The 9,183-nt window shown below is 43.9% G+C and overlaps 1 protein-coding gene and 1 long non-coding RNA gene across 2 annotated transcripts in view; both read left to right on the top strand.

Annotated features, from left to right (window-relative positions):
* The window catches only part of slc6a4b (solute carrier family 6 member 4b), a 9,432-nt gene extending 6,220 nt beyond the window's left edge, over positions 1-3,212 (top strand). The window contains exons 7-13 of the mRNA XM_027027179.3: positions 83-210; positions 449-561; positions 714-845; positions 966-1,065; positions 1,420-1,520; positions 2,575-2,742; positions 3,132-3,212. Of these exons, the coding sequence (XP_026882980.2) occupies positions 83-210; positions 449-561; positions 714-845; positions 966-1,065; positions 1,420-1,520; positions 2,575-2,742; positions 3,132-3,212 (823 nt within the window). The remainder of the gene's footprint in view (positions 1-82; positions 211-448; positions 562-713; positions 846-965; positions 1,066-1,419; positions 1,521-2,574; positions 2,743-3,131) is intronic.
* Positions 3,213-5,171: 1,959 nt separating this feature from the next.
* Positions 5,172-6,031, top strand: LOC113588130 (uncharacterized). Its single transcript, XR_003411824.3, has 2 exons — positions 5,172-5,344; positions 5,473-6,031. It is a non-coding gene; the product is annotated as an uncharacterized LOC113588130 (long non-coding RNA).
* The last annotated feature ends 3,152 nt before the right edge of the window (positions 6,032-9,183 follow it).

Genomic DNA, 9,183 nt, shown 5'->3' with positions numbered 1-9,183 from the left:
ACCCTTCTCTCTCTCTCTCTCTCTCTCTCTCTCTCTCTCTCTCTCTCTCTCTCTCTCCCATGTCTTCCTCTTTGCACTGCAGAGATGCCATTGTGACCAGCCTGGTGAACTGCCTGACCAGCTTCATGTCAGGGTTCGTAATCTTCACTGTGCTGGGCTACATGGCTGAACAGAGACACGTCAGTGTGGAGGATGTGGCCAAAAACAAAGGCAAGCACACCCATATTAGAAGTACTGCCATGGGCCCTAAAGGTGGCACTGCCTGGCAGGCCAGAGGCTAGAAGAACTGCCATGGGCCCTAAAGGGGCTACTGCTTTTACTTTACCTTTTCTGGCAACAAGTCTCCCATGGCAAAAAGCCTGGCTCTGCTCAAACATTTTGCAGCATAAGTAACAAAACAAGCCATACGATACTTACCGTTAACATTGGACATTTGTACCGATCGCAGGGCCGAGCCTTCTCTTCATCACCTACCCAGAAGCCATTGCAAACATGATGGGCTCCACATTCTTTGCTATTATCTTCTTTGTAATGATGATTACATTGGGATTGGACAGCACGGTATGCACGCACAAACCTGCACACACACACACACACACACACACTGTGTTTGACTTAAGTGTGAAAATGGCGGTAATAGCTGGCAACCCCATTCATTCAGCATGTGTAATGAAAATCTCTGGTGCCACTCTGTGTCGTGTCTACGGTGCCAGTTTGGCGGCCTGGAGGCCATAATCACCGCAGTAATGGACGAGTACCCAGATTTCCTGTCTCACAGACGAGAGATGTTTGTGTTGGGACTGGTGGTCGTGTGCTTTTTGGGATCTCTCAGCACCCTTACTAAAGTGAGTTGCTCCCTCGCCCAGCGCCTGGTATTTGCTGCTCTGTAATGCTTTTTAACCTTGTGAAGGAGCATGCAAGATCGTCAGCTCCGCGACTAAACCCTCCAGCGTTTCCGGTTACAGGGAGGGGCGTATGTGGTAAAGCTGCTGGAGGAATTCGGAGTTGGCTCCTCCATAATCGCTGTGGTCTTTCTGGAGGCCACCGCCGTCTCCTGGTTCTACGGTAAGGCCGGAGCACCTGTACTGCGCAGGGTAAAGTGAAGTACTCTACCACTAACTACGATTACTTCCCACTCTGGGCAAAAGTCATCGTGACTTCACTGGTCATCGTGAGTTCATTTCACTGTTTGATATTTGTTGAATCTGGCATAGCATATTCATTTTAAAATTCCTTTTACAAATGCAAAAGCCATTCAACACCTCGCATACCAAGAGACTGAGGGAACTTTATGGCTTTTGTATTGTCAAGCATATGATTACAGTGAGACAGTGAGAAACCCAGAAGTGACCGGCGCAATTCAAGCGCTGAGGTGTCAGTTCTTGCATGTCAGCTCTAATGACACTGGTCCTCTCACAGGCATCAACAGATTCAGCAGTGACATCAAAGCCATGCTGGGCTACACCCCTGGAATCTTCTGGAAGGTGTGCTGGGTGGCTATTAGCCCAGCCTTCCTAGCTGTGAGTGAAACCGCAGACAACTGCCGCTCTCTGGACGCGAGTCGTGTCATCGCGAGCGCACTTGGGTTTTTTTTTTAATGCCTTGCTACTACAGTGCCATCAAAAGTTTTCCGTCAGTGGGAAAAGTAATTTCTAAAACAATCGTATTCCATTGACATTTAGGTGTCAGAGTAAACGGAGGTATCCGAGCAGCAAGACGTTTCAAGGCGCGGAAGTCTTGTGGCTAAAGAAAAGATGAATAAACCCATGAAACTCATTTCTCATTCAGAAATGCAGGCGTCCACAATTTCCTCTCCACTCCCACCCGCCCACCACAGTTTAATCACATTCTTTACCCCGGCCTGCCTTTGAAAATACTGCGCCACAAATGTCAATTCCATTCACCTCGCTAACTTAATATTCTGCTCCCCTCCTGGCGCGCTTGCACGGCTAATCCCAGAAGCCCTGCCCCTGAACGAGCCAGAGCTGACATTTCCCCCCATCATCTCTCCATCCTCTTCCTCCCCTGTGCTCTTCTTGACAAACAGCCGAGTCTCCCGTCGGCTCTGGGCAGAGCTAAATGCATCTCTCACTGTTCTGCCACTTTGGTCATTTAGAGGAAACAGGGGCAACACAACCATTTCCTTAGAAATATGAACATTTTATAGTACTGAATAGTCAATATCTACAGATTCTATAGTACTAAATAGTCCATATCTGTAGATTCTATAGTACTGAATAGTCCATATGTGTAGTCCCTGTTTTTTTTTTATTGTACACAAAATCCACTTGAAAACCTATTTGAATAACTGAAGCAACTAACCTCTGAATAAATTAATCACACGACCGCGTAAAACCTACAGTGCAGCTAAATCCATCTTTTGACAAGTTCAAACTCAAACGTTTATTCTAGCTTTTGCTGACAACATTTAGACAATGTTTCCCAACATCAGAGTCAAACTTTCAACCTTGTTTGTGCTTAAGAGCTCGCTTTAAATGAGCTGTAAATCACTCCTGTCTCACTTCTGTCTCACTTCTGTCTCGTTTCTGTCCCCCCTGGTGTTGGTGTGTGCAGTACATCATCATCAGTTCCCTGCTGAATCCCACCCCACTGACGCTCTTCGACTACGAGTTTCCCCACTGGAGCATCACGGTGGGCTACATCGTCGGTGCCTCCTCCTTCATGTGGATCCCTGTGTACATGGTGTACAAGCTGGTATGGACCCCCGGCACTCTGAAGCAGGTGAGTGTGAAAGTACACAGCTTACAGCAGCACAGGGATCAGCGGCGTAGAGCTAAAGAATGCATCACACTGCAGGACAGGGGGTAGGTGTGTAGGACTAAAGAGTACATCACAAGCCATTTAACTTATTTCATGAAAATATGAAGTGAATGATTAGTTTACTTTGATTGGCTATTTGCAGTAATCAACCTGAACTGATAGAACTGAGCTTAGCCCTGATTGTCAGCTTTTTTGTGAAAATCACTTTTGGTCCTGAAAACTGAACTTACTGACTATATTACATATGTTTATCAATCTAGATCAATGTGAATTTGAAAGACATATAAGAACAATAATTAGGTGTATTAATCAAACACCACGTTATTGCGTTGTGCCGTTTCCGATTTCAGCGTCTGGCTGTTTGCCTGCGGCCCGAGAGAACCCTACCAGACAGTCACACAGACTCGCTGGGTTTGACTCCCATACCTTAGGCCGGCCCGAAATCACAGCGGAACCAACCGGAATCGACGCATGATAGGGGATACACAGCCTCCTTGGATAAAAGAAACAATAAGTAGCATCTTTTCTGTTACCTAGCAGTTGCAGTACTTGTCATGCTACTGGCTCAGTGAGTGGACAGGTCTAGGTGGTACCAAACAATGACATAAAGTCTTTCTGAACTACTTTACATTACACCATCGGTAAGCATTTGCGCTCGTGCCAAGCAATTTACAAGTGCACTGAAGAAGATACAATAATCCAAATAGAGGAATTATAGAAGAGCAGATTATTTATGTTCCAAAACACACACTGAGATTCACACTGAAAGAGTTCAGAACTTGTATGAACTTAATATTAGTTAAATTGTATTAATTTTTCATTGTGTGATGGCAAATGCTACTTATTGCTCTTTTGACTTGAGTCTCGCTTGATTTGGAAAGAGAAATCAGTTCTCTGGCAACCATTGTAACTAAATCAATGCTAAGAGTCATATTTTTGCTCTTATGCAATACGTGGAATAGTAAACTAGTGAGGTAGTTAAATCTTATCATGTAAAATATAATCCATAAAATTGGGCCATCAGTCTGTGCAACTGATAAGTGATTTGTTTCATATTTTTTGTTTAATATTAAGAGTTTAACCGTTGTTTTCCCAAGCAAGATATACAAGCATTCAAAGTGACACCAAGAATGCAAAGTCAGTGAGAATCATACAAATGAGAATGCCTCCTAGTGAGAAACTCAGCTAACATTGACCATACACTGTCTCCGTCACAGTTTGAAAAAGTCTGTTGTTGAGAATTTCTGGTGTGTTCTGCCTTATCTCTGTCTGTGTACCATAGCCATTCTATGTCAAAACTTGGATAGCTGTATTAGTACTGTGTCTGTTGAAGAACCCACATTTCACGAAGACTTTTTCAGTTCTTGATTCCCTGACCAAACTTGACCCTGAATCCTATAGTGTCACGACGTTAGGTTTTCAGACAAAAAAAGGGGGGTGTGGATGTTAGTAAATATGAATTCTGATGGCTATGAATGTTATATTCTGATGAAATACGGTCTGTGTAAAATGGTACAGTCTTGTATTTGTGAGAGTCTTGCTTGTATCCTAAATATCTTATGTAACAATAAAGACGAATAATTGATATGTATACATCGCATATACATATATATGCCATTAAATGTTTTTAGACAACGTCGAAATAAGCACACAGACTTTTAGTCCGTAGTGCGCGCTGCTCCGCGTCTATGTTCGCCATTTCAGCGCCGTCCTTTAATTAGTATGTTGATTTGCAACGGGCCGCTGCAGAACGCACGCGGATCAGAGGACGGCATTGTGTCACGCGACTAAATGAGATGTTTTATTAAAGGCTACGACCGGCGAGTCGGTGCGCCGGGAAAGGCCGCTTGCACGAGCCTCAGGTATGGGGGTCAGAGAATATGAAAGGGACGGTGCTGTTCCCCACCGGGCCACTCGTGCGCGAGCACAACAGAATGGATCAAAGGCTTTCTGTGGGAGGGGCCTGGCGCCGCTGGTGTGTCTCAGATTCAGAGACTGAGGGGACACACAAAAGGGATGCAACCTCAATGTCTGCTAATTAGCACAGCGGAGGACTGGGTTCCACGCAAGGTGAAGAACAAACGAGATTTGTTCAGATACTGAAACTCTGTGAAACTCACTTGGGTCTGTTAACATCAGACGTAAGAAAATCATCTATCAAAGAAAGAAGGGAACTGCACCCTGGTACCCTCCGCATCTAAAGACTGTTCTCACCCCTATGAATATGCGGACTGTGTGGACAACGATAAGTGCAGGAACGTCAGAATATCATATCAGTACCACACTTTAAAACAGTAAAACATCAGGCATCTTGTCCTCTACAGACTAGACCTTAAAGAAATACGGCGGCGCTAGGACCGGGGACAGTCCCCAACTCGGTAGGTCGCCGTTCTCCGTCCGACGCAGGTTCACGACCACCGCGCAGACCGGACCGGCTCCGTAGCCATGTATGCGCGCACGGTTTGCTCTGTATCCTGCTTCGTAGCACTTTGGGCTATGTTTGGTCACGGCGAAGCCAATGCAAACCAAAGGCCGTATGCGGTGCTCCAAACCCAAAATTTAGGTAAGACGCCACGCAACGTTTTGAATGACCGCAGGCCTGCCGAGGCATCGCAGCAATAGCTGTGCCTGCAACGAGAAATGATAACAAAGACCGATGAACGATTCTCGTTGTGTTTCCTCCCCCGACAGCGCTGTTCGTTGGCGTGCTATCTGTTCTCCTGTTGGCGATACTAACCGGAGCAGTGTGCGTCTACAAACCCGTGCGGCGACGGTGACGGGGATCGGTAAACCGAGGAGACGGCGCGGTGGGCACAGAGATGCGCACGGACACAGCGCCGCTTGGAGCCCTTCACGGAGTAGTTACTGGGTCGCCTACCGTATAATCTGTACGATCAGACATTAGAATGAACTTTTCTTTTCCTTCAAGTCAGTTTAATACGTCGCCAACATACTGTATCGATTAATCGAATATTTCGTGACATTGTATACTTTCCTAGTTTTACGCTAGTTTACACGTCTGCACAAATATCAGGGAAAATCAACATAGATCATGTACCACTGAATGCGTTTAACCTGTTTTAAATAATTTGCTGCTAAATTATTACATTATGCATTACCTGCACTTTGATTTTACGTGAATATATTTTCATGAATGTCTTTCTTTTGCCAGTAGGCCTATTTATTGCCAGATTTTGTACCCCTTTTATTTTATGAATTTTGATATATGAAATAAATTATTTCAGCCTGACATTTGCAAATAAATTTGGTCTAGTTTTACCCCCGTTACTGACTATGTAAGGAAGACACACATGCGTCTTATCTGCTGGGCGTTGGTAGCTCAGTGGTTAAGGTACTTGACTAGTAATCAGAAGGTTGCCAGGTCAAGCCCGAAATCTTCCAGTCTGCCACTGCTGAGCCCCTGAGCAAAGCCCTTAACTCTCAAACGCTCGTGTTCAGTCATAATGTCGTCGCTTGCTTCCCTTTGTTCTCTGGAGCCAGTTTCTCCACGCGCTACTTGCCATCGCACGGCATTAACACAGTCTGGAGAGCCCTCTTTCCAATCCAACACCCATCCCCAGCCAGTGGGTGAGATGATCTTCTCATTAAAACGGAAAGAACGTCAATCTAGAGGGGCGGGCTCATCACCTTAACCCACAGCCATGACAGCAGAGTGTACGGATGGAGCCATCCCCGCAATCTTCTCTAAGGAAAAGTTCAGAACGTCAGAGGCGCAGCTGCTGAAGATCGTGGACCGAAAGATGCTCTTTGGCGTGGAGAGGTGCAAATTCGTGATTCGAGTAGGTGAGCATAGTAGCTTTATGCGCAGAAAATAGAAAAGAAAGACTTTTAATCCTTGCATCTCCTCAAATAAACACACAACGTTCAGGGTTCTTAAAAACAGATGGCCAGATGCTTCTGTTGCATTTGTAAATTATTCACAGTATGATTGGATGGCCTCCAGGACCAGACTTTCCAACTTTGATTTATTTGATGTTACTATTTTTGTTCCCAAGTTGTATTTCATTGTGTGTGTGTGTGTGTGTGTGTGTGTGTGTGTGTGTGTGTGTGTATATATATATATATATATATATACACACACATACATGGAGACACCTATCTGTTGGACCTCCTTTGGCCTTCCAAACCACAGCAATTCATCGTGGCATGATTCTGCAGGAATCTTGGCCCATGCAGACAGGATCATTTTTGACAGTTGCTGCAAATTAGATGGAGATACTGACATGCTATGAGCAGCCTGTTCTACCTCGTCCCAGAGATGCTCTGTAGGATTAAGATCTGGGGACTGTGAAGGCCAAGGAATCAAGAAGATCTCACTGTTATGTTCATGGAAGCCATCTAGGACTATGAGCATTATGGCAATGCGCATTGTCCTGCTGAAAGTGTCCTTCTGCTAAAGGACATCGTGCGTCCAGATGTTTTTGGAGAGTCAGCTTTGGAGTCGGCTGCGATTTGCTTGACTGTGCACCTCCTGTTTGTCAGAATGATTCTTGACATCCTTCTCCGACCCCTTGACCACCTGATTATATGGACACTGCGGTGCCACATGTTTAATTTACATAGAAGAAGCTCCAATCATGAAAGGGCAAGTGTCTCTGAAAAAAGTTGGCATTATATGTATGTACACAAACACAGAATCAAAATTGTAGTGTAGTACACGTCCTTCAGCCCAACACATTGCAAATTACACACCAGTAATCATTCATATATATATATATATATATATATATATACACACACACACACACAACAAAATTCTTAGTTTCTTAGTATGTGTTTGACCAGGTTGAGCAGTTTTGTTTTATTCTATAAACTACTGGCAACATTTCTTCCAAATTCCACATAAAAAGATTTTATTTTGGAGCATTTTTTAAATGAAAATGACTAATGGTCAAAATAAAACAGTTACAGAAACTTCAGACCACAAATAATGCAAAGAAAACAAGCTCATATTAACTTATAAACAACACAGTACTAATATTTCAATTTAGGATGAGTCAAGAAATCAATATTTGTTGGAATAACCCTGATTTTTAATCACAGCTTTCATGCATCTTGGCATGCTTTCCACCAGTTTTTCACATTGCTGTTGGGTAACTTTACACCACTCCTGGCACAGAAATTCCAGGAGCTCGGCTTTGTTTGATGGCTTGTGACCGTCCGTCTTTCTCTTGATCACATTCCAGAGGTTTTCAATGGAATTCAGGTCTGGAGATTGGGCTGGTCATGATAGGCTCTTAATCTGGTGGTCCCACATCCACACTTTGATTGACTTGGCTATGTGACATGGAGCATTGTATTGTTGAAAAAAAAAACAGAGTTGGGGAATAGTGTCAGAGCAGAATGAAGCAAGTTTTCTTCCAGCACAGTTTTGTACGTGGCTTGATTCATGTGTCCTTCACAAAGACAAATCTGCCCGATTCCAACCTTGCTGAAACACCTCCAAATCACCGATCGTGCACCAAATTTCACAGTGTGTGCGAGACACTTTGGCTTGTAGGCCTCTTCAGGTCTCCCTCCACCCATTACACAACCAGGTGTTGGACAAAGCTGAAAATTGCACTCATTAGAGAAAAGATGATCTTACTCCAGTCTTCTACAGTCCAATACTTAAAAATGGTCTTTTGCAAACTTCAGTCTGGCTCTTTGTTTCGCACTGATGAAGGGCCTTTTTCTAGCTTTGCACGACTTCAGCCCTGCCTCCAGAAGCTGTTTCGAACTGTCCTTGCTGTGCAATTCACCCCAGCTCCTGCATGCCATTCTTTTTGTAGGTCACTTGATAACAACTATTAGAGGACAAGTGAATGAGGTGCCAATCATCACAGGCAGTAGAGTCGTTTTCTACCTCTGCCAGTCTGTAGCTGTTGTTATCCAATGTTTGCTGCTTGACCTTGTTCTTATGAACCTCAGATTTTTAAATTTACAAGATGCAAGCAAGTTGACACTCATTGTATCCCTCTGCCAGTAAAGCTGCAATTGAACCTTTCTTTTCAACTCTTTTGGCATGGTCTGTAGCTCTGTTTTGACTACACTTACTTTTTGGGTAGTTCTAGCACTACTTTTCCCATCCAGCTGGTTCTATAACAAGAGAACAGTGATGAGAGAAGCAGTGGTTTTTAATACTGTTGCTTGTTAGAACAGGATTTTGTTCAGGTGATCACATTCAGCATCTCATTAAGTAGAATGGAATGGCTGCTGTACATGGGGAGATGCTGATTTAAGAAAAAAAAAAAAGGAGTGGTCTCATTTTCTTCCGGCACTAATATATATAAACATTCCAGGTGAGTAACTGATCTGAACTGTAGTACGATATGTAGATAATCTAAATTGTTGTAAAGTACACAAAGTTTTCAGAGAAATAACCTTTTGGTGTCCTTCATC

Source organism: Electrophorus electricus, chromosome 1 (genome assembly GCF_041902795.1).
Source record: "Electrophorus electricus isolate QZ-2024a chromosome 1, ASM4190279v1, whole genome shotgun sequence".
Classification (NCBI taxonomy): domain Eukaryota; kingdom Metazoa; phylum Chordata; class Actinopteri; order Gymnotiformes; family Gymnotidae; genus Electrophorus; species Electrophorus electricus.
Note: the sequence above shows the minus strand (reverse complement) of the source record. Positions and strands in the feature narration are given on the sequence as shown.